The sequence below is a fragment of the Oryzias latipes genome, chromosome 7 (assembly GCF_002234675.1).
Source record: "Oryzias latipes chromosome 7, ASM223467v1".
Lineage (NCBI taxonomy): Eukaryota > Metazoa > Chordata > Actinopteri > Beloniformes > Adrianichthyidae > Oryzias > Oryzias latipes.
The window spans coordinates 32,456,192-32,482,694 of NC_019865.2; the positions used below are offsets into that span (position 1 = coordinate 32,456,192).

The following is a 26,503-nucleotide window of genomic DNA, read 5'->3' on the forward strand; positions in this document are numbered from 1 at the left end:
CTGGTGTCCATGGATTACATGAAATCTTTCCACCTTTATCCACCTTTGTCGTGGTAGGAAGAACACGTCAATGGAAGGGGGGGCTCATCTAAGATAGAACAAGGGTTAAACAGGAAATACTGAAATACGAGGATTGAGGTCTGAATTTTCTGGAAGGGTTGATGGTTTTATGAAAGCTGTTGGGGACACACAAAGGCAAGTGACTGAATGCACGGTGCGAATGGACAAAGCAGAGGTGCGTCTCTCCTCTGTGGAGGATGTTCAAACAAGCATGAATGCTGAAGTAACGAAGCTGGTGAAAAATATTTGGAGGAGAAAATAATTGATTTGGAAACCAGATCACGGATGAATAATCTCCGACTTGTTAATCTACCCAAAGGTGCAAAAGGCTCCAACGCATGTGTGTTTTTGGAAAGCTGGCATCTACACCCGGGTCACCAAGTTCCGCTCCTGGATAAAGGAGAACTGTGGATTGTAGCAGCTCCAAGCTGGACTTACCATACGAACTCTGTGCATCCTGGACAACGGAAGGCTTTTGGGAGGAACAAAAGAAAAAAGTAAGAATACTGTCACTGATCAACTGTTTCAATTAAGTTCTATTTGTTCAAAGATGTTATTTTTGCACTCGAGTTGAAAATGTGATGAGTGAATCATTGCCCATTGTTGGAATGTTTGTCTTTCACTACTATGAGGTGCAGGTTTGGAGGTTGGGGGTGTGTGTGGTGTCATCACCATAACATTCAGATGGAGCAACTGTTTGGAGTCATGAGCCTCTTACTGAAGAAAGATGTTTGCTTGTTTGTCCCTAATAAATATGCTAACAGCCTTAATAAGTTGAGAGCCAGTGATGACCCATGGGTCAGCCAGGCTCCAGTCTCCCGCCGTCAGGGTCACGTCTGCTCCAGGTTGCAAGTGAGCTGCAGAAACACACAGGTGTGTTGAGCTTTGTGTCAGCAGGACAAACACACAAATGTCCTGGGACTCTGATCTGTAGGCTTCCTGTGGTTTAGATTCCACAGCAGAAATCTCCAGTTCTGCCCCAATTAAGCAAATGTTTACTATATAAATATTAACTATGTTTGATTCAATATTAATGATAAAAACACCTTTATTGTTGATGATCACTTTAACACAAGTGAAATAATTAACAAACCGCTGGACATTACCTGCTCAAAGGCAGTGTCTTCTTTACAGTTGTTTTTTTTATAAATAGCCAACATTCACTTTCTCTAAATAGTTCTGCTTGATTTAATACATACATTTTATTTAAAATATGTATAAGATAGGATATAGAAAAAAAATATAAGAACCATGTATAAAACAAGACTTTAAATTAAAATTTTAAAATAGGATAAATAAAAAATAAACTAAAGCATTATTAAATGATGTCATAACTACTGAGCTGAACTAGTGAATGATGTCATTGCTCCCAGAATATAAACCAGGGGACTCTGTTAACATGAATGATGTAATCATGATGTCATGATGTCATCAGATGTCATGATTTCATTTGACATGACATCTGATGACATCTGATGTCATCAGATGTCATTTGACATCACACAATGACATCATTTGAAGTCAGAAGGCTTCCAAGAAAACTCTTGTATACGTGTGCTTTCAAGCTTCTAACAGTTCTGAACGAGCACGTGAGAAATGAGCACAAAGATGTCCAACCACACAACAAAGACAGCCGCCAACGTTCCAACCCAGACAAAGAACGGAGAGGCAAAACAGAGTCTGGTCTTCACCAACACCCACTTTAAGACACCGTATCAAACACCAACAATGTCTGCGAACACAGATTTCAAAAAGGTGAACCCTAAGGTGTCCGTTCAAAAGACTGAAAGAGTGGAAAAACTGTCTCCAAAAAAGACAGACGCCAATGTTCCAACGCAGGTCAATAACGGAGAGGTCAAAAAGAAGAAAAAGGTCTTCAATAATGCCAATAAAGTAGTGTATAGTTTCATGTCAACATCTGAGAACAGGAACTTGCTCAGGACAGCCCCGGAGAGGAGCAATCCCTACACTAAAAACAACACTAAACATGTGGAATATTGGACCAAAAAAGAGGTATATCAGCCTCAGAAGAAAATGGAAACAGAGAGTGACCTCCAAAAACAGATCGAGACATTGAAAGAAAAGCTGCAGAAGAAGGAAATGTTTCTGGATCTGGAAGAAGAGAGGAGACGTTCAGCTCAGATAGATTTGGACCTGTACATCCCAGTATTGGCACAGATGGAAAAAGAGTTCCAGGTGGAGCATGAACGTGGGCAGGTTTTGGAGAAGGAAATCTCCAAACATAAACAGGTCATTGGTGATTTCCAGAGTCATGAGGTTGAATTTACCAAAGAAGTTCAACCTACTCAATCCAAACTCAAGAAAGGAAAGAAAATTCTGTGTTTGAATGAGCTCGATGACTTTGGGGAAGTTGAAGAATTAAAAAATCTCAATTCACAACTTGATGAGTTGGTGATCTCCAATCTGGACCTGAAAACCAAGTTGAAGCTGCAGGAAAAGGAAACAAAAAGGCTTCAAGAGCAAGTAACTGAGCTCACCAAACAACTGGATGGGTTCAGCTGTGAATAATTGGGTTGTGTTATGGGGGGTTAGAGTTGAAAGACTGTAGGTCATTCAGCTGTAAATGGTTGGGTTGTTATGGTTACAGGGGGTTAGTTAGAGTTGAAATGACTGTAGGTCATTCAGCTGTAAATGGTTGGGTTGTCATGGTTACAGGGGGTTAGAGTTGAAGTGACTGGAGGTCATTCATCTGTAAATAATTGGGTTGTCATGGTTACAACCCAACTATTGGTTAGGGTTTTAGACAGTTAGGGCAGCAAAGAAAGGTGTGTACTTTGAAAATACTGTAAATCAGGCCTGCTCAATCCAGGTCCACTGGATCACTTTTTAGATCATTATAGATGATAAAACACACAAAGGCAATTTTTTTTACAATTGAGGGAAAAAGAACTAAATAAGGGAAAAAAAGAAAGACTGTTCACTATGGGGGGGGGTTGAAAAAACAGGGCAGCACGTTGATTTGTTTAGTCGACTGAATCACTTGTCAGGTACAGATACATGTCACCACACTAAACATTGGGTTAGATTAAGGATTTCAGAAGCTAAGTACACAGAGATTTTGGCTGTGAATATATAATTGGCGCTTAAAAAAACAGGGCGGCACGTTGGTTTGTTGGGTCAACCTTATTACCTGACAGACCCGTGTCTGTGTGGGTTTTCTCTGAGGACTTCAGTTTCCCCCCACTAATCCAAATTCACTTGTGTTGACAAACTAAATTTATCTACAGACAAAAAAAAATCAGTCACCCAAAATGATTGGTAACAAATTAAAAGAGGTTGAGCAGGCCTGTGGGTTTCCTCCGAGAACTTTGATTTTCCCACACAAATTATTAGTAATTAGCTAACAAACTAAATTTTCCCCTCCCCGAATCGCCACCTTATCGTGGTGGAGGGGTTTGAGTGCCTGAATGTACCCCCTGGAGCAATGTTGTCAGGTGCATTTGCCCTGCTCCTGCAGGACAAATGCCCCATCATGGCAGTGTCGCTCCTGGGAGACTTCAGGCAGGACTAAGGGCGATTCAAAAGATCCTCAGAAAAACAGAAACAGCAAAGATCCAGTTTCCATGTCCTAAACAAAAGTCATCACCAACTCAAAAGCTTCTTTTCATGTTTGGTCAAAAAATAAAGAGACTGATAATGGTATGCCTGCTTTAGCACGTTAGGGTTCGATTCCCTATGGTGCTCTGCCAAATTTTTGGACTTTGATACATGAAAAGATGAGCACTGCAACCAGAAAGCTGGATCAACGCTTATGTCAACCTAAGAATCTTCATGGCTTCTTGTAGCGCTTTGTTCTTGTATACCTTGATGTTGATTTCCTCCAGGAACTCTTGGCATATTAAAGGATAAAAATGTGAGTTCCACTCTCCTTTAATCAGCTTTCTTGGATACATATTGGTCACTGAAACATTCAGTTCTCTCAAAAACAAGTTCTCTCCTGCACCAATTCTGACCCACGCTGACCCTGAAAAGCCATTTGGTGTAGAAGTGGACGCATCAGAATCTGCTGTGGGTTCTGTGCTCTCATCATTTTCTGACTCTGATAACAGTCATGTGCATTCTTCTCCAGCAAACTGACCTCATCTGTAAAAACTACAGCATAAGGGACAAGGAGCTACTAGCCAGTAAACTGATGCTTGAAGAAAGCAGGCTTTGGCTCTAGGCGTGGAACAGCCATTCACAATCTGGACTGATCATAAGAACCTCTCTTACCTGAAAGACGGGAAACGCCTAAATCCCCGGCAAGCCAGAGGGTCTTTGTTTCTCTACCGCTTCCCTTTCCCTGTTTCCTTCAGAACTGGAACCAAGAACCAGAAATCTGATGCCGTCTCTGGACAATATTCCATGGACTCTGACTTCCTTTGAACCCATCCAGCCTCTCTCCTGTGTCATTGCTGCATCACCTGGAACACAGAATCAGTGGTGAGAAAGTCAAAAACCACTGAACCCAAAGACCAACGCTGACTTCCAGAAGCTACACGCTCCCTGATGTTGAAGTTATTTTTTATGTCTTCCTGGATTTTTATAATGATGGTGTAATTGTTTGTACTAAAGACCAATTTTCCATAATCTTTATAAAAAATAAAGCAATTATTGGACTTTATTTTGTAAAAAGCTACTTCAATAAAGTGTCTGAGAACATATAACTGCAGAAAAACTATCCTAGATATCTGCCCAGCTCTGATTGTGGAGTTAAAGACATCTAAGCAGACGGGATGTGGGCCATGTGCTGCTGGTTTCATCGTAGAAGAGGAAGTTCATCGCTGTCTGCAGCTCCTCAAGCTCCAGGTTACTCAGGAAACTCCTCTGAAGCTCCGCCTCCTCTCCTTTTCCCATTGTAGCCCTTCAGGAGAACCACAGCAGACTGGCATAGTAATCAATCGGCCAGCTTTGTCATGAATCTATGGTGATGTAGTCTGTCATGTTCTCGATGCCTCTCAACATACTCTGGGGATTATTGGATGTAAAATGTTTCTGGATCCTCTGAGCACATGCAGCTTCCACCCTCTTCACTCCAGTGTGCAGCTCCCTTCTTGCTGCTCTAAATGCCACCTCCTCAAGAGACCGGAATGCAGCATTCCTGGCTTTCAGGAGAGAGCGCACCTCTGCATTCAGCCAGGGTTTCTGGTTAACCCTTGTACTATCCTAGGCACTTTAACGTTGGGAGTTGGGTCATCTAGACCCACTAGACAGTGCCCTGAACCTTTTTTCTTCAATGATTTGTGATCTTCACTGGTGTCCATGGATTACATGAAATCTTTCCACCTTTATCCACCTTTGTCGTGGTAGGAAGAACACGTCAATGGAAGGGGGGGCTCATCTAAGATAGAACAAGGGTTAAACAGGAAATACTGAAATACAAGGATTGAGGTCTGAATTTTCTGAATATTTGGAGGAGAAAACAATCGATTTGGAAACAAGATCACAGATGAATAATCTCCGATTTGTTAATCTACCCAAAGGTGCAGAAGGCTCCAACGCATGTATGTTTTTGGAAAGCTGGCTGCCTGAAGCACTGGATATCACTCAACTTCTGCAGCCCCTAACCATAGAAAGAGCACATTGGATGGGACCGAAAAGGAGTTCAGACGCGCCAACAAGAACACTGATCATGAGGTTTCATAACGTCAGTCAAAAGGATTTTGTGTCCATAGCAGCAAGATCCAAAAAGGTAATTCTATAAAAGAACCAGCGAGTGAGATTCGTAAACAGTTCGATACCGCATGCCAGCATCTGCGCCAACTTGGACTGGATATGTCCATATTTATGTTATGTTTAATTTTATGACCCACTCTTAACAAAAGTGTAAAGGAAACAGCAGGTTACAGTGATAATAAATACAGTTTGGTCTTAAATACTAGAGTGTGAATTAGGGTCTGAGGTTTATGTTCAGTACAGTGAAAAATATTACTACACAGGCTGTCATTTTATGTTAAACAATTTTTAACACTATTTTAAACACATTTAAGAGTTGTATCTACTTACTTTTTGTTACTATTAACATTGAAAATGGATACATTTACTTTATTTATATTTCATTTTTTACTTTTATTTTATTTTTTATTTATACCTCACACAAAACGGTAAACATAGCATCTGATTGCATTTCTAAAGGATAGAACGAGACTATCAAACTGGTGAATGTCTATGGGCCTAACATAGATGATGACAAATTTTTTACAAACCTTTTTTAACAATTTCTTCATTCCCAAGAAATAGTATCATAGGAGGAGAGTGGAATTGTGACTTGGATCCCTCTTTGGATAGATCACCTGGATCTGACCAAACTCACCACAGAAGCAGTGGCGCCTCCAGAAATTGTTCATGGGGGTGGCCGGTAGGGGGCCACATTAAATCTTGGGGTGGCAAACAAAAACCCTGACCCATATTTTTAAAATTCATTGTACTAAACGTAGTAAAACAACCTTTAGAAAACCAACAGAAAGTTAAATGCCGACTGATACTTTGTAGAACATTAACTTTTAGTAGATACTACTATAGATTCTAGTAGATATCATCAGATCAGTGTTTTTCAACCTTTTTGAGCCACTGCACACTTTAACCTTGACAAAAATCCTGTGTGTATGATCTGCAGCCCCTCCACAATCTCACATGCATTTTTGTGATAATTGTGGTAGAAAAAGATGGAAGTTGCAGCTGTTTTTCTAAAAGATGGAATAAAAGTTAAGTTAGAAGATTTAAAAAACGTTTGATGTGTGTTTGTTGTTTTTTCAAGACGTTACGAGGAGAGACTCATTGTGCGCCGAGATGCTGTCTCTTTAACCCAATGCATCATGGGAGATGTAGTGATGGCAGACAGACTAGCGCCTCTGAGCTTCTTTGTTTTATTCACTTGTTCCACGGTCTGACACCGGATTCTGTGGAAAGCTACACCGCTAAAGACGAGCTTTGGCTGGTATTTTTGTTAGAACTGAGAGACTTTATGAGCTTAATCGAATCAAGGGTGTGAAAACTTTAACCACTTCTGATTGGTCAGACTGAGGACATGTGATTAAGCCTCCAAGAATGATTGGTGGAGACAGTAAAAGGGGCGGGACTTTTCAGAAAACAGTTAATGCTGGAGTTAAATCGTGGTACCGTCATTCTTATCAAAATGTCTTTAATAGAATCAAAAAAACACTAAGAAAAAAGTATTTTACGATCTCTCATATTCCTAACTTCTCAGTGTTTTATCAGGGTTTGTTTGGATGAACACAGAGCTGAAATCCTGGAGATGGGAAATGTTTTTAGATCAGTTAATGAGGGCATCTCCCACGGCACACCTGACCACACTGGTTGAAAAACACTGCATTAGTAGATACTACTATACTGATATATTTTTATTTGTTTTGTTTCTATTTCATGCTTAGGTCTGTCTGCTTGGGGTGTTCGACTTTTGACAATTGAAATCAGTTGTTCTGAAATAAAAATAACAATACCCTTCCATGGTAATTATTAATTATTTCTGTAGACATTTCTTTTCAGGCTAATAAACATAAAGCAGTTTTATTAATAGGGCAACATAATTCTAACTTCACCAGTTGGTCCAGGAACAGGTGGAGCCCCTTTAGCTGAGTTCTGCCTTGCTTCTCTGACCAATGATGCTGACTGTCCCTCATCTGATGCCGTCTCATCTTTGTCTTCCTCATTGTCTTCTGTCATTCATGCTAGCTGAGGATCATGCTGCTCTGTCTCATCTTCTTCCTCCTCACTACTCCTCTGTTGTTCCCCTACAATCTCTTTCCTTCCTTCTGATGTACTTTTCTTCTTAAAATAAGAATACATGTTGAATTTCTCTTCATTCTCTGAAAATTGACTTACACAAGCATCAACTAATGTCTATATGTAACTATGTGGAAACAGGACAAAAACACATCAAAATGTTGCTGTAACACAACAACCAATAGTGCCATGAAATGAGAGGCGCATGTGACAGGGACATCCTCTTTTACGTATTTTTAAAAAGTAATGGCACTTCCACCACTGTTAATGATGTGGCGTATTTGCACCAAGTATTTGCACACAATAAAGATCAGGTGATCTAAAGAACAGTAAACAGATTGTTAAAAGACCCCACAAAAAATAGGTAACAGGCATGAAAAGAAATGTAGTGTTTTGGGATGTGTGATTGTGTGCCTGTATGCGTGCGTGCGCGCGCAAGTGTGCTTGCATTTGTGCTCAAACCGGTGTGGGTACCGGATGTTCTCGGGTTGCCGTATGTTCTCGGGGTCCTTCGGGGTCCTTCGACCAATGATGACGTCACACTATTTGATTGGCTGTAAGTTGCCACGACCAATGAGTTAACGTCGCTAAGTTTAAAAAAAAACTTTATTGACAATTGCGGTATCATACATTAACAATGACATTAACGTTAACAACGAACAATAACAATGTAATCAATATTGCCTAGAAGATCAGTCACCATTGCCAAACATAAAATATTAACATAGAAAATAAAGAATAGAGGGGGAAAAAAGAAACAATGAACATAACACACAAATAAATAAAAACATAAGTAAAATAAAATAAAGGAACATAGAAAAAATCGAAATAGTCTAATACTAGTTAAGTTAGGGGTACTCGTGAAGTTTGTACTTCTGAACAAAACTAAGCAATTTCAAGCCATTCTTCTTTTTCATATAATGAACTGATTGAAAGTAAAAACAGAGCTCTTTATTAAATGTTATAAAAAGTGGTTTGGTCTTCAAAACTTGACCTCACCAAGATGGCGGTGCTCTCCTCGTGATGTCTCCTCTAGTGATATAAGTCATTGGAAGGACCCCCGAAGGACCCGAGAACATCCGGCAACCCGAGAACATCCGGTACCCACACCGGTGCTCACGCGATGCAGGCAGGAAGAGTGGGGAGAGCGCTTTTTTTTTTTTTTTTTTTTTTTTTTTATTTATAGAACACAATACAAAACAATACCAGAACATTTACATAAAAATTACAAAATATGGCGAATACTAAAGAGAATACTATAATTGGAAAGGAAGCAAAAAGAAGAAAAATTCTTATCAGTATGCAAACATAAACCTATTTATATTCATAATCATAGAGAAATCAGGGAAAAGAATAACATAAGAGAACAACAATTTCAGAGTTAGATAGTGTTGCAAAAAGCAGGGGGATACAAAATATAAATAAACTGTCTTAGACATCAGGAATATCACTCAGGGTGTCATAAATTGTTATGGCTTTAGGTGAGTCGATTAACTTTATGGATTTTAAGTATAAATTGACCTCATTATTAAAGAAGTTAAAGCTGGGGTGGCATTTCTGTAACCTATTTTTGTGTATAAAAAACTTGGCTAAACATAACACAGTATTGATACATACATTATTTACATTGTTGTGTAGTGACAGGCCAAAGATTATGACTTCTTTGGAAAAGAAGTCCATGATGAATGGAAATTTATGTCTTAACCATTTGTAAACATCCAACCAAAACACTTGTACAACATCACACAGGAAAAATATGTGGTCGATGTCTTCAACAGCAGTTTGGCAGAAGGAACAGCTGTTGTCATCAATGTTGAAACGTAATCTAAGTAATTCTTTGGAAGGATAGATATCATTCATAATTTTGAAGTGTGTTTCTTTAACTTTTGGGGGAATAGGAAGTTTCATGAAATCGGTTCTTAATTTAATAACAACATTTTGTTCAAATTTCTGCAGTATATTATTTTTGTTTTGTCGACCAGGAAAAAACCTTTCAATGAACCAATTTCTGATAAATGAGTTATTACATTTTCTGTCCATTAGAGGGCATCCTTCAATTGACAATGTGGCTAACTGTGGTTTTATCCTTAAATGTGTCATTGTGTTCCTTGTTAGATATACAAATTCTCGAGGAAGAGAATTGCGTACTTTTAAAAATTCTGAAATAGGAGGATTAAAGTTATGTCTTAAACAAAATTGCTCATAATCTAATAAATTTCCCTCCGTATCCATCAGATCAGACACCGACCAGACACCTCTGTCAAACCATTCAGCACAAAACATAGATTTGTTTCTGTGGAGGATGTATCTGTTGTTCCAAATGATATTTGAGTGTGGTGAGAAATTATGCACATACAAGATTTTCCAGTATAGCAGAATTTGTTTGTGGAACTCTGATAATGCTATAGGGAGCTTATTAATGTCAAAATCACTAATAAGCACCAACTTTAACCCGCCTAATTTGTTAAATAAATAATTTGGGATACAAAACCAGAAGGATTGGTTGTGTTTGATCCACGATTTCAACCAGTTTATTTTCAGGGTTCCGTTAAGACAGTCAAAGTCAATAACTTTGAGACCCCCATCCTTAAATTCTTTGACCATATAGTTTTTTTTCATGTAATGAGGCTTGTTTCTCCAAATAAAGTTAAACGTCATTTGGTTGATGGATTTTATCATTTTGTTTGGGATGGCATTAGAGTAAGATGGATAAATACATCTAGACAAACCCTCCATCTTTGTCAGACAGATGCAGCAGCCATGTGTCTCTTTGGAGCCACATATTCAACCTCGTCTTACATTCATCAAGTTTTTCACCCACATTCCTTGATTGGCTTATTTTTTGGTCTTTGTTGATATAGATGCCCAAGTATTTAATTTCTGATTTAATGGGAATCTGATTGATTTCTTTTAAGGGTGTGTCATGAATAGCCAACAGTTCACATTTCTTTAAGTTTAAGTTTAACCCTGATGCTTTGGAAAAGTGTTTGACTTTTTCAATAGCTGCTTTAATTTGATGCTCATCTTTTAAAAACAGTGTTGTGTCGTCTGCTAACTGGCTAATAATGATCTCTGTGCCCAAGACATTTAACTTTTTGATTTCACTACAATTCTTAATATAAATAGCCAACATTTCAGTAGCTAATAAGAACAGATATGGAGAGATGGGACAACCTTGAGGGATTCCTACATCAACTTTGAAACTTGGGGTGGTGCCATTAGAAAGGATAATACAGCTATTGATATTCTGATATAGACCATAGATCAGGTTTCTAAATTTAGTACCAAAACCAAAATTTTCCAGTGCTGTCATTATAAACGGATGCTCCACTGAATCAAAGGCCTTGTAAAAATCCAGAAAGAGAATAAATCCATTATCTTTTATAAGGTGTCGGTATTCAATGATGTCCATAACCAGTCTTATATTATTATGAATTGAACGGCCCTTCAGAAAACCAGATTGTGTTTCCGCAATAAGTTCTGAAAGTCCCGTCTGGAGACGAGAAGCGAAAATGTACGTTAATAATTTGTAGTCTGAATTTCTTAAGGTGATAGGTCTTCTGTTGTCTATAAGTCTAGGATCCTTGTCAGGTTTTGGGATAGAAACTATAACCCCATGTTTCATTGTGGTTGGAAGTGTGCACGTTTCAAAGATTTCCAAAAAGACTTGATGCAGTAAATTTCTGATATCTTCCCAAAAGTGTCTATAAAAGTCGCCTGTGAGCCCATCTGAACCAGGAGATTTATTGAGAGAGAGTCGACTAATGACAGCATCAAGCTCACAGATTAAAAGTTGTTTATCGCATGTTTGTTTAAAATTGTCGTCTATTTTGGGGATGTGTTGCGTAATCTCTTTTATAAAGTTGTCACAGTCTGTCCTTGAAAATTTAGAGCTGTAAAGGTGGCTATAAAATCTGTAAATTTCTGAGGATATAGCCTTTTCATCAGTAATTTCTATATCATTCACTAGAAGTGACTTTAGGCTGTTCCTTTTTTGCCTTCTTTTCTCCAGGCTGCAAAAATATGCTGAATTTTTTTCGCCTTCTTCTATCCATCTTGCTCTGGATCTGATGTATGCTCCTCGGGCTCTCTGAGTATAAAGCTCATCTAATTTAGATTGTAGGTTTAATATCTGTTGTCTATCATCCTCAGACGGGTTAGGTTTACAACAAAGATCATTCAGCTGTTTTATTATGTCCAGCTCTTTTTTATCCAGATTTGATTTTAACTTTTTACTAAATGAAATTGAGAGTTTACGAATTCTGTATTTAAGGTATTCCCATTTTCTGACCGGGGAATCAAGTTCTTCAGATGTCTCTATTTCTGAAATCAGTGATTTAATTTCTTGGCAATAATCAATATTTTTAATAAGGCTGGAGTTGAATTTCCAGTACTTATTCAAGTACTTTATACTGTTTTTGGGTTTAATGTACAATATTACGCTACAATGGTCTGTTAGCGGTGCTGCTGATATGTTACATTTAACTTCATGACATAACAAGTGATTTGAAATTAACCAATGATCAATTCTTGATTTTAACTTATAATTGGAATTGAACCATGTGAACTGAATTATACCTGGATTAAGGTGTCTCCATGTGTCAGTTAAGCCTTGACCGTCGCAGAAATTGTTAAATGTTCCATTAGGGTGACTAGAATCAAAATTAGAGGGAAATCTGTCCATCCAGTCATCTTGCACTAGATTCAAGTCCCCTCCCACAATGATATTATTAAATGAATATGCTAATCTGAGTTGGTCCAACTGTAATGAAATTTGCTCCAATAAATTTTTATTCTCTTTGATGTTATTGTAGCCATATATGTTAACCAGGATGAATTTTAAATTATCAATATCTATTATGATGATCAGCCAGTGACCGTGTGCATCTGCTATATGGGAAACAATTTTGCCTTGGAAGTTTTTGAGAAGTATAGCGACTCCTGCCGATCTGGAATTGCCATGGCTGAAAAAAACCTTGTCCCCCCATTGCTGAGACCAAAATGATTTATCTTCATTTGTAGAGTGCGTTTCTTGTAAAAAAAAAAAAATCAACATTTTTCCCTTTACAAAACAAAAAAAAACTTTTTCTCTTTGTTAGATCTCTTAGACCTCTGGCATTTAAAGAAAGTAAAGAAATACCTGTTTTAAGGTGCAACATGTAACAAAAAGGTAAACTTAACAGACCTAAATAAGGCTGAAAGTATTACTGAACAAAAACTTTTAAGCAACAAAACCTTGAATTTACAATAACCATCTTAACTAAATAAATCACAAGACTAACTGAAGTCATGGTGTGACTCTCTGACCATTAATGAAAGCATAAGGACCTCGAAACATTGTCTTACAACCATTCTTTCTCGCCTGCTCAACTTTAGGCCACACAGCTTTCCTTGCCTCTCTGTCTTCTTTGATGAGGTCTTCTGCAAAGCGGATGTTGAGGTCTCGACAGACTGGATGGTGTTTAGTCATTCGCCACAGCTCGTCTCTGTATCTCCTTCCTGTGAACTGAATGATGATTTGACGAGGGCGGTTGACGTCGGTTGGGCCCAGCCGGTGTACCGTGTCCAGAATGTTGTCCACTTTCTCTGTCCAGGGTGGTGCGATCTTTGTGATGATATCTGCCACAATTCCTCGAGTGTCTTCCCCTTTCTCTTCTTTAACACCATTCAGTCTCAAGTTCCATCTTCTCTTGTATCTTTCTGACTCCAACGTTTTCTTTTCCATCTCTGATGTTCTCTGCTCCAACTCCACATTTTTCTCTTTCAGATGTTTCACTTCTTCTTCCAACTTTTTATTTTTGTCTTTACATTCTTTGATTTCAGCAGAGTTAAACTCCACGGCTTTGGCGATAGCGGATATAGTCAGAGTGTTTTGCTGCAGCTCCGACTTAAAGTCCGTCATCATGCTTTTGAGGCTTTCAATTGCAGCCAAGATTGCGGCGTTTGAGGCTTCTCCTGGTCTGAGAGAGCAGGTTTCATCTGGTTTTGGCTTCTTTTGTGGCGCTGCTGGTTTCAAAGGTGATGCCACGCTGTTTTTTGTCCCCTTTGCATTTGTTTCCATGTCCTCAGGCGTGCAGTAATCATGTGGAAAAAGCATTTTAGCTCTAGCAGCATTAGCTGTAGCTTTAGCATTGGGTTTACTAGCCATGCTTGTATAGTTGTTGGGCGTTTTAAGGATCTTCAGTTGGCTCAAAGCTTGCTTTATTTTATCTTGACATCCAGTGGAGAGTCGGTTTTAAAAGTATTCCGTCTTAAAGTAACGTTTTCGAGGTTTTGTTGCGCAGGACGCTTACCGGACGTTTGCTCCCATCGCCATCTTGCCGGGACCAGTGGGGAGAGCGCGTGTGAGTGTTTGGAGCGCATACACGCGCACTTCAGTCGCCGTTTTGGACTTAAAGAAAAAGTAATAAAGAAAGTTCATCTTTAGCAACTGATACTGGCTCCTGTGTCTAACCGGCTCGGTGGTTCTGAGGGTTCGAACGCGGAAGTGAACCCCGCGTTGTATTGGTGTTCTGCGTCTAGCGGCACGTCTTTAGATGTATGCCCACTCAAAGACAACAGGGAGGGGAGGGGATGTAGGCCGATTTAGATGATCAGAGCGACTTGCCCGCTTGCTGGCTGTGCATTTGGGATGAAACGCACAACTGATGCTACCACAGCTTATCAGCTTATAGTGACCGTGGGGTGGCCACTGAGGTGGCGCCACTGCACAGAAGTAGGAACGCTGCACAGAAATTCATGAAGGAATTAAATGGTAGATATCTAGCGCCACACAAGACCCAAATATATTGAGTATTCTTGTTATTCTAATACCTATGGCTCATACTCTCGCATAATGTAGATTGCTTTTTAATTTTAGCAGAGTTAATATTCAAGTTAAAACAATGTTTTTGAACAGTATAACAATCTCGGACCATGCCCCCATGTAGCATTTTGTACTCGAATATTAATCTTAAAATGGATCCACCCAGGTGGCGTCTGCATCTAAAATGACTAAGAAATGAAAATTTTGTTGAATTTGTAGGGAATAAAATAGATGAATATTTTAATATAAACACTACTCAAACTTCAGCCAGAGTAAGATGGGAGGCATTTAAAGCTGTTTTAAGAGGGCATAATTTCCTATACTTCATCAAAATCAAGAGAATTGCGCAAAAAAAGAATACAATTAGAAGATAGAATAAGAACAACCAATGAGAAAGTGTATGAAAATGAAAATCAGCAAACTGAAAAAGAACTAGAAATTTTGAGAGCTGAGTATGATAAGGAATCAATAGGTTGTGTTGAGGTTAAATCAAACTTTCTATGAACACAGAGACAAACCTGGAAAGGCCTTAGCCTGGCAAATTACCGTAAACAATTGGAGGCCCAAAAAACATAACTTCAATAATTAACGAAAATGGCATGACTTTAGTGGAACCAAAGGAAATAAATACTCAATTTCAAAACTTCTACTGCAATCTTTATGACTTTTTTGACCATGTAAATAATGAAGCTCATTTCTTGACAGACTGTCTATACCCAGAGGATTTCAAACTGAAGTTAGAGGATGATTTAACTGCAGAGGAAATGAAAAAGGCCATAGAAAATACAAGTTCTGGAAAGAGGGCTGGACGGGTTTCCAATAGACTTTTATACAAAATTAATGTTAGACATGCTTCAAGAATCATTTCATGGTTGTGCCCTTCCTAATTCAATGACGGGTGCCCTAATCATTCTACTGCCTAGGCCTGGAAAGCCAAGTGACAAATGTGAAAACATGAGACCTATAAGTTTACTAAACTCTGACCTAAAAATAGTCTGCAAAATTTTGGCTTTGCATCTGCAGAATACTCTCCCTCGTGTCGTTCATAGGGATCAGAATGGTTTTGTTTTAGGTCGTCAGGGCTTGCACTATGTTCGCAGAGTGTTAAATATCATCCATGCTGGAAGACACTGCAGATCAGGTCCTGCTTTCTATGGATGCAGAGAAGGCCTTTGATAAGGTCGAATGGCCTTTTCTTTTCAGCATTTTAGCAAGCTTTGCTTTGGGGAAACATTTCCCAAATGGGTTCAGTTACTTTACACAAATCCAACTGCTGAAATTTTAACAAATAAAAATGTTTCTGCTCCTATTGAAATTAAAAGTGGGTGTCGGCAGGGATGCCCTTTGTCACCTCTGCTGTTCACTCTAGCAATAGAGCCACTTGCCATGGCGGTACATGCTCATCCAACCATCTCTGGGATTACGATTAGACTCGTGGAACATAGATTGTCATTGTACGCAGATGATATTATTTTATATCTTTCCAACTTAGACTCATCATTGCTCTTCTGCAATTAATTGAAGAGTGTGGTCACATATCCGGCTATGCCATAATTAAATCTAAATCGTCCATATTACTGCTGAACGAGAATCAAAGAGAAACCAGCAGTAATAATGCATTTCAACTCAGTCCAATCGTTTACATATTTAGGTATAAAAAAATTCCAAAAATAGCTCTAACCGTTCAAAATTATGATTCTATAACAAAAGAAATAAATGACAGTATTAATAGATGGATGCATCACTGATCGGTCCAATTAATGTCTACAAAATAAGTTTTTTACCAAAACTACTGTATGTTTTCCAAAATATCCCCCTCCCACCTGACGGTTGGTTCAAAACTATAAAACAAATGATTCTGGATTTATATGTAAAAATAAAAAATCTAGGATACAGCGATCGTTCCTCCATCTGCCTTACAGTGAAGGAGGACTAAAATGTCCTGATATAATGTGGTATTACTGGGCTGCACAGCTTGGGTCAATAAGATACTATTTTACAAAAAAAGATGCCCCACAATGGGCAGAAATGGAAAATAAAACTTTAATCCCATCTTTACATATTTTCCGACTTGGAAGCTAACTTGAACAAGAACACTAATAATCCAATGTTTAAAAACATGATCAATGTTTGGTATAGTGTAAAAGAAAATAATGAAAGAACAAAATAAGCTATTACAGCTAAGCCCCATTTGGGCAAACCAGCATTTTAAAGCAGGCAAAGCAGATGCAGTGTTCAAACAATGGGCAATGAAGGGTTTGGAAAAAAATCAAGATCTGTATCCAGTAGGAGCCTTAGACATGATGTCATTCGAAAAACTACAATCAAAATATAATATTAATAGAAAACACTTTTACAAATACCTACAATTAAGAAACTATAGTAGAGCAGAACAAAAATCTCTTTTAAAACCACAAAAGTCTAAACTAGAAGAACTGGTTGCCAAAGACAGTAGGAGAGGAGCTATCTCAGAATTTTATTATTTGTTCCTTACAAGAAAAAGAAAATGCAAATAAAGTTGATGCATGGAGAAAAGACCTAGGAACAGACATATCAGTGGAATAATGGTCAGAAGCCTGCACAAAGGCACAAAACCAAACAATAAACTCAAGATCGAGGCTTTTACAGTCTAAGTGGTTGATGCGAGTTAACATTATGCCTGTTTCAACATTCCAGATACTTGCTCAAAATGCAATGAAGAAAAAGGAACACTTTTTCACTGTATGGGACTGTAGAATAATAAGACAGTTCTGGTCTGTAATCAGAGAAACTATCAAACAAATTAACTCAAAAGAAATAACCCTGGAACCAGTCTTTTTTATTTTGAGAATCTATCCCAAAAACTATAGATATACTAAATCAGAGCAATCTCTTATAGACATGTGTTTATTGCAGGCTAAAAGGTCAATAGCAATTAACTGGAAAAACTGCACAGGACCAACACTGAAACAATGGACTAAGCTGATGTTAACTGTACTGCCGATGGAATGTAGAAAATTTTTGTTTAAAGGGAAAACTAACGTGTTTGAAGCTGTTTGGAGATCATTTCTAGCATTCGTTGAAGGCATGGATCTGTCCGACAGTGATGATGTTGGAAACTTCAGCCTGAACTGAACTGTATTCTGTATCTCTACCCATTTATCAAAGAAAAAAAAAGTCTCTGCAGAAAGCATTCAAACTCATATTGAGTATTTTATAAGACCAGCAACTTATGGTGTCTGAGAAAAAATCAATATTTATATGTTTTTACATTTTTAAGTTCTTGCTTGTTTGTGAAAGTGTGTTGTAATGCAAAATAAATAAATAAATAAACATATTGTTTGTTTGATGTTATTTGTTTTCTTGGGGGAAACACAGACACTTTTTTTTTTAAACTTTATTAATCAACACAAATAGAACAAATATGTATGACAGGAACAATAGTCATAACAACAACAACAATGTCAGGGGATGGTACATGTATTACAAAAAGATTACATATGCTATGCATTGAAAATATTAAGAGACAGAGAGTTTTCATAAATATGTATAGCTTTTTTTTTAAACTATTAGAAATAGTATGTAAATAAGATTCTAATTCTTTAATTATTAAAGGGAAAAAAAGTTGTGATGAAGAAAATTTTGATTTGTGAATATGAAATTTACCAAATATTATAATTAGATTAATTGCCAATTTTACGTTTGATCTTATATTCTTTTCGTGTAGGCCAAATATGATATGTTCAAATTTTATCTGATATTGTGAGTCTAATTTATAATTTATAAAACGTGCACAATCTTTCCAAAGTTTTTTAGTAGTATTACAGTTCCAAAATAGGTGACTGATTGTTTCTGGGTGTTCTTTACAAAAGGTACAGTTGGGGTCAATTGTCTTCTTATATCTGAGCATGTATTGATTAGTGGGATAGATTCTATGTAGGAGTTTGAAGGACACGTCTCTCATCATGTTATTAATTAATAATTTCTGATGCAGGGTCCAAACATTTTTCCAGGGCAAGTCAGGAATAAATTTTCTCCAATAAAAAACAGCAGAGGAACAGAAATAACATTTTGCTGAAACACGTATGATCTTGTTATTTTTTCTGGCACAGTTGAAACAGGATTTTCCAATAGTGGTGTCACTTAGAGATATGAAGGGAATATTTGCATCAAGTACAGTATTTATAAAGAGTTCACAGATTTCATTAGTGACAGCATCAAAAACAATGGCATACTCTTTAGGAGGAACAGCAAGGTTGTATTTAAGGTTAAATTCTTCATATCTGAGTAATTGACCATTGTGGTTAAAGAGCTGACCCACCAGTAGGATATTATTGTCAAACCAATTATTGTAAAATAAAGAATTGTTCTTGTAAAGGATATATCTATTATTCCAAATAAAAAACTTATGAGGGGAAAAATTGTGTTTATAGATAAGTGCCCATGAACGAAGAGTTTGTCTGTGAAAAGCAGAAAGTTTCACTGGGATTTTGTCGATATTATAATGACAAAGCAGAAGAAAATGGAAACCACCTACTTTAGCAAACATGTGATGAGGGAAAATATTCCAAATGGAGAGTGGATTTTTTAAATATGACTTAATCCAGTTTATTTTAAAAGTATTATTTAAAGTAGTAAAATCAAGAAAATTTAGGCCTCCTTTTTCATAGGAGTTCATTAATACAGATTTTTTTAAATAATGAAAACGGTTTTTCCAGATGAAGTTTAGCAGCATTTGATCAATAGATTTAAGAGTCTGATTGTCCAGGTGCAGAGAAAGAGCAGAGTAAGTTAGTCTAGAAATCCCTTCTGCTTTGGAGAGTAAAATCCTTCCTCTCAGACTCAGGTCTCTCTGAAGCCATTGGTTAAAACATTTCTTGGCTTTATCAATGAGGGGAGTGAAATCTAGCCACAGGGGTTGCAAGCCAGTTGCCTCTGTGCCGGTCCCAAGCCCGGATAAATAGAGAGGGTTGCGTCAGGAAGGGCATCCGGCGTAAAAATTGCCAAAATAACCATGCGAATCATCCACAACACTTTAGACATACCGGATCGGTCGAGGCCCGGGTTAACAACGACCGCCACCGATGCTGTTAACCTACAGGGTGTCGGTGGAAATTTGACTACTGTTGGTCGAAGAAAGAGGGGAGGCAGAAGGGTCCGTTGCCAGAGAGAGAAGGGAAAAGGCAGGAACATAGGTTTGAGAATAGGGACTCTTAACGTTGGCACAATGACAGGGAAAGGCAGAGAGCTGGCAGACATGATGGAGAGAAGGAAGGTAGATGTACTGTGTGTGCAGGAGACAAGGTGGAAGGGCAGCAAGGCACGTAGTATTGGAGGAGGATACAAACTGTTCTATCATGGTGTTGATAGGAAGAGAAATGGGGTAGGTGTGATTCTGAAGGGGGAGTTTGTAAACAGTGTTCTAGAGGTGAAAAGAGTCTCAGACAGGATGATGAGCTTAAAGTTAGAAATTGAAGGGGTGATGGTGAATGTAGTCAGTGGGTATGCGCCACAGGTTGGCTGTGAGTTAGAAGTGAAGGAGAGATTCTGGAGTGAGTTGGATGAGGTCATAGAGAGTTTCCCCAGAGGAGAGAGAGTTGTTATTGGAGCAGACTTTAATGGGCATGTTGGTGAGGGCAATAGAGGTGATGAGGAGGTGATGGGCAGGTTTGGTGTGAAGGAAAGGAATCTGGAGGGACAGATGGTGGTGGACTTTGCGAAGAGGATGGAAATGGCTGTAGTCAACACTTACTTCCAGAAGAGAGAGGAACATAGAGTGACATACAGAAGTGGAGGTAGGAGTACCCAGGTGGACTACATCCTATGTAGACGAGGTCATTTGAGAGAGGTTATTGACTGCAAAGTGGTGGTAGGAGAGAGTGTAGCCAGACAGCACCGCATGGTGGTGTGTAAGATGACTCTGGAGGCCAGGAAGAAGAAGAGAGGGAAAACAGAAAAGAAGACCAAGTGGTGGAAGCTACAGAATGAAGAAACTTGTGAGGAATTTAGGCAGAAGTTGAGACAGGTTCTGGGTGGTCAGGATGAGCTTCCAGAGGACTGGGAAACTACAGCAGAGATTATCAGGGAAACAGGTAGGAAGGTGCTAGGTGTGTCATCTGGAAAGAGGAAAGACGGTAAAGAGACTTGGTGGTGGAATGAGGAAGTACAGGAATGCGTCCAGAGGAAGAGGTTGGCTAAAAGGAAGTGGGATGTAGAAAGGACTGAGGAAGGTAGACAGGAGTACAAGGAAGCGCAGCGTAAAGTGAAGAGAGAGGTGGCAAAGGCCAAACAGAAAGCTTACGATGAGCTATATGACAGGTTAGACACAAAGGAAGGAGAGAAGGACTTGTACAGGCTAGCCAGACAGAGAGACAGAGATGGGAAGGACGTGCAACAGATAAGGGTGATTAAGGACAGAGATGGAAAGGTGCTAACAACCCAGGAGAGTGTACAGAAAAGATGGAAGGAGTATTTTGAGGAGCTGATGAACGTGGAAAATGACAGGGAAAGAAGGGAGGAAGATGTGGTTGTTGTGGAGCAGGAAGTAGCAGAGATTGGAAAGGAGGAGGTTAGGAAGGCTCTGAAAAGGATGAAGAGCGGAAAGGCCGTTGGTCCTGATGACGTACCTGTGGAGGTATGGAAGTGCCTAGGAGAGACAGCAGTGGAATTTCTAACAAGGTTGTTCAATAGGATTTTAGAGAGTGAGAAGATGCCTGAGGAATGGAGGAGAAGCGTTCTGGTTCCGATCTTTAAGAACAAGGGTGACACGCAGAACTGCAGCAACTATAGAGGAATAAAGTTGATGAGCCACACAATGAAGCTGTGGGAAAGAGTAGTGGAAGCCAGGCTTAGGAAGAAGGTGGAGATCTGTGAGCAGCAGTATGGTTTCATGCCCCGTAAGAGCACCACTGATGCCATTTTTGCTTTGAGAATGTTGATGGAAAAGTACAGAGAAGGTCAGAAGGAGCTGCATTGTGTGTTCGTAGATTTAGAGAAGGCGTATGACAGGGTGCCGAGGGAGGAGCTGTGGTACTGTATGAGGTCGTCTGGAGTGGCAGAGAAGTATGTCAGAGTAGTTCAGGACATGTATGAGAGAAGTATGACGGTGGTGAGATGTGCTGTAGGTCAGACAGAGGAGTTCAAGGTGGAGGTGGGACTACACCAAGGATCAGCTTTGAGTCCTTTTTTGTTTGCTATGCTGATGGACAGGCTGACAGACGAGGTAAGACAGGAATCTCCCTGGACAATGATGTTTGCGGATGACATTGTAATTTGCAGTGAGAGTAGAGAGCAGGTGGAGGAACAGCTAGAGAGGTGGAGGTTTGCTCTGGAAAGAAGAGGCATGAAGGTCAGTCGTAGTAAGACAGAATACATGTGTCTGAACGAGAGGGATCAAGGTAGAAGCGCTAGGTTACAGGGGGCTGAGGTGAAGAAGGTGCAGGAGTTTAAGTACTTGGGGTCAACAGTTCAGTGTGATGGGGAGTGTGGAAAAGAGGTGAAGAGGCGAGTGCAGGCAGGTTGGAGCGGGTGGAGGAAAGTGTCAGGAGTGTTGTGTGACAGAAGAGTGCCAGCAAGACTCAAAGGAAAGGTGTACAAGACAGTGGTGAGACCAGCTCTGCTCTATGGGTTAGAGACGGTAGCAGTGAGACAGAGACAAGAGGCTGAGATGGAGGTAGCGGAGATGAAGATGTTGAGGTTCTCCTTAGGAGTGACCAGGTTAGACAGGATAAGGAACGAGTACATCAGAGGGACGGCTCAGGTTGCCTGTGTTAGCGACAAAGTCAGAGAAGCCAGACTGAGATGGTTTGGACATGTTCAGAGGAGGGATAGTGGATATATTGGTAGAAGGATGTTGGAGATGGAGCTGCCTGGCAGGAGGGCAAGAGGACGGCCAAAGAGGAGATACATGGATGTCTTAACAGAGGACATGAAGTTGGCTAATGTTAGGGTAGAAGATGTCCATGATAGAGTGAGGTGGAAAAGGATGATTCGCTGTGGCGACCCCTGATGGGAAAAGCCGAAAGAGAAAGATCAATGAGGGGAGTGAAATTTAATGAGCATCTTTCTAAATTATTTTTGGAAATAATAATGCCTAAATATGTTACATTTTCTTTTACAGGAATGTTGCAGATAGATTCTAAAGCACAATCTTTAACAGGAAGAAGTTCACATTTGTTTAGGTTGAGACGTAGACCTGAGACATCAGAGAAAGACTGAATAAGGCTCAGAGATCAGGAGACTTGACTGCTGTCTCTTAAGAAAAGAGTAGTGTCATCAGCTAGCTGACTTATTAAAATTTCTTTATTAAGAACTGAGATGCCTTTTAACTTATGAATAGTAATATAATCAGCAAGAGTTTGGGTAACTAAAAGAAAAAGATACAGTGAAATAGGACACCCCTGTCTGATTCCTCTATTAAGATTGAATCTAGGGGAGGTGCCATGTTTAAGTTTGACAGAACAATTAGCATTATTATACAGAGTTTTAACTGTATTACAGAAGAAAGGGCCAAAACCAAATTTATGAAGACAGCTGAAGATAAAATGATGATTAACAGAGTCAAACGCTTTGTAAAAGTCTAAAAAAAGTATAAAACTATCATCAGAGATCAGGTCTGAGTAATCTAAAATATCAAGAACAAGACGAATGTTATTGGAGATGTGTCTGTTTTGCATGAATCCTGATTGTGTCTCTGCAATAACTGAGTTTAGAACAGATTTAAGTCTTTTTGCAAAGACACACACAAACACAGACACGCTGTCGAGGTCGGCTCTAGGATGACATCATGAAATGGGCGACACCCACAACGAGAGAAAGGCGGTGTCTCAGAGAACAGGTCGTCTTACTTTTTTAAGTAAGTTATTACTTTTATAAGCTGCTTTCACTGTGGGGCGAGACGAAAGTAATTTAATCAGTGCGATGTCATGTGTATGCAGCATATTTGACAATAAAGCTGACTTTGACTTGACTTTTGGGTTGGAAACAAACTATATATTTGATTTGAAACTATACTTGATAATCATACTTTTTTGTCCAAAGGTAATATATTATCATTCATCAATTCATTCATCTTCTATCTTCTAATCTTCTAATCCATCTGTTTCCTTTCGGGGGGGGGGGGGGGGGGGGGGGGGGGGGTCCTGGACAGGTTGCCAGTCTGTCGCAGGGCCACGATCCTCACCCATGCACACTCACACCTAGGAGCAATTTAGATTGACCAATGAACCTATGAAGCATGTTTTTGATCCAATGTATTTCTTCCATATATGTTATCATTTACATGGATATTGTTTACTATAACAGACTTAAGGACAGCCTGGTATAGATCTAGTCACACTAGTCACAGTCTAGTGGGTCTAGATGACCCAACTCCCAACGTTAAAGTGCCTAGGATAGCACAAGGGTTCAAATGAGGCCCATAGTTTAACAAAAAATGCGCTATAAACTGAGTTTCTGACGGGAACCACAAGAGGGCGACAGAGGGCCACTTTAGGGTCTAGGGTTTAGGCCGGGGGCCTGTTTCAGAAAGGAGGTTAACCAGGGAAACCCTGGGTTTTCCGTTTCAGAATGGGAGGTTTGTTAAACCAGAGAAAGCAGAGTAAGTCAAACCCGTTTCTGAAAGAGAGGTAACTTCTACTCGGAGTCAGTGTCCATGGTTACTTATGGTGTGAACCTAACCTGGTCGGGAGCAGGTTTTATTCTCTAAACTCAAGGTTTCTGCCGGTCCCCTCCCCTTTTTAAAGACGAAGCGGTATTTTTCGCTTTAACCTTCATTGCCCACATTTCCGTCACACAGAGACGGCCTAAGTGACAAGAATGGCTTGTTCTTTTTTGAGGACCCAATAGACGAGGAGGCTGCATTAATTCCTAGAGAATTACCACAACAAGAAAAAAAAGATAAATAAAAAAAGAATCCCACAATGAATAAATTCAAGTCACAATGTATTTGGTCTTCCTTATTTCCTACAAATTGAAAAGCAACAGTAAGAATTCAATATTCATCCAAAACCTTTATAGAATTCACCAATCACAATACACACCATACCTGTAGCTTGTGTTTTAGGATCTCAATTTCCAGATCTGACTTAAGGATCTGTCGATCTAAGTAGGACATCTCTTTATCAGTTTTCTCTATTTCTTTAATAAGATGACGTCTATATAACTCCTTAACTGGTAACTGAAAATACAGTAGTGTGGGGTTAAATCCTGTTCATTCAACATGAATACCATAGAATAACACTCTGGCATTTACTGTACGTCACTGAACTGTGTTCATCCGTGCAGAGGAGTTTGATGGACCTTCCTCCTCCTCGTCCTCATCCTCATCCTGCGGCGGTTGTTCCTCCACACTCTGGAGGGTGGGGACGGGGGGGGGGACAAAAATAGGTTAGTCGACACATTAATGTGAATGTGATTGTGAAGATTGTTTGACATGTACAAACATAAGATTACCTCTATAGGTCTGTCGGTATAAGCAGACAGTGTGTCATCCTCTACATCCTGAGAAGATGAGCGTTTGGTTGAGCACACTTTATAATACTACCTCTGCTAATTTCTGCTGTGTTATGTAGGCTACTTACAACTGCCTGGGGTTCAGTTGTGACAGGAGAGTCTAAAAGGAAGATGTTGCCATCAGAATCTGTTGAGACCAATGCAAAACCCAATGCAATGTTAAAATATTATATATATATTTATCCAAGTACTGGTGCTTCTGAGTGGCTTGAGGCTGGCATTTTGCACATTTGAAGTGAAAATATATATAATGTGTGTGTGGGTGGGTGGGGGGAGGCCTCTTATATTTTATGAAGGCACTTGTGTCCTGGGGAGTGACTGGCTCTGATGAACTCCCTGCAGGAATTCCCTCAGCCACCGGCCTTCCACTGTTCAGACTCAGGGCCATCTCCTCAGCATTTGTCAGAGGTGGGGGTGCAGGGCCTCCCCCTGTTTTGCAAGCCTCTGCCTTCTTTCTGTTGAATGAAGACAAATCAAATGACAGTGAACAATGGAAACAACATTAGATATGTATTGCTATGTAGATGTTTCATATGTCAAATATTGTCAACAAAGCCTACATCCACGACATGCTTAAATTTGACCTGATTGAATTATGCTTTTATACTTCATTTTTAGCTGCTGCCATGTTCTTTTAATTCCTGCAGGATTGTATCTACATGAAAATGAAATCAGGGACATTGAATTAGATTAATGTAACAATTACTTTTTGGAAACACAATTTGCTAGCACTGCTTACTTTCTTAATCCCATAAAAACCTATACCACTTGATCAATACAACAGTAGACAAAAGTTCACTTTTAGAAACACAATTGCATGTATTAATATTAAACTGACCAACGTTTGCAAGAGGGGAAGGTTAACAAAAAGTCCTCTAAACATTACCGACGTTAAATGCATTTTTCCCCAGATTGGTTCTGTACATTATGCAGCATTTCATGCATTTACACCAGGAATAACACTTCAAAAGTACTCCTAAATATCGCCATTTTTTATTTCACACCTTACGCTATTTAAAAAGTTATTACAGCCAATATTTTATAACAATGATTTAAAAGCAAACTTAGGCATTAACTTGAGCAGCTATGTTTTCTACGCTAACTGTCTCTGTTTTGCAGATGCAACGGTGTTGCTTGTCTTCTGGAATATGTGCTCATATTCACTGTAACTCTGCAGCAGCACGTCAAGTTCAGCTGGCGAAAAATACGCAGACCTCTTTTTTCCACGGTTGCCATGGTGACTCGTAATATCTGCGCTCCATTGATAATGGCTTCTTATAGTCGCGGTGCGCACGCTTACCTCCGAATCAGTCCACTCAGAGTTGATTGACCTAACTCGGATCAGCTTCTCTGAAACAGAAAACTCAGAGTTGTTAATCTCCCGATTGACCAACTCAGAGTTCA

The 26,503-nt window shown here is 39.3% G+C and overlaps 1 protein-coding gene and 1 long non-coding RNA gene across 2 annotated transcripts; both read right to left on the reverse strand.

Moving 5' to 3' along the window:
• Positions 1 to 13,090: 13,090 nt before the first annotated feature.
• On the reverse strand, positions 13,091 to 22,816 carry LOC111947633. The gene is made up of 3 exons (XM_023956259.1): positions 22,638 to 22,816; positions 18,142 to 19,492; positions 13,091 to 13,763 (listed from the first exon to the last, which is right to left on the reverse strand). Exons 2-3 carry the CDS (start codon positions 19,320 to 19,322, stop codon positions 13,091 to 13,093), a joined length of 1,854 nt encoding a protein of 617 aa, XP_023812027.1. The 5' UTR covers positions 19,323 to 19,492; positions 22,638 to 22,816.
• A 1,696-nt stretch (positions 22,817 to 24,512) lies between these two features.
• LOC110014344 lies at positions 24,513 to 25,550 on the reverse strand. Its single transcript, XR_002289448.2, has 3 exons — positions 25,168 to 25,550; positions 25,040 to 25,087; positions 24,513 to 24,938 (listed from the first exon to the last, which is right to left on the reverse strand). It is a non-coding gene; the product is annotated as an uncharacterized LOC110014344 (long non-coding RNA).
• Positions 25,551 to 26,503: the final 953 nt, after the last annotated feature.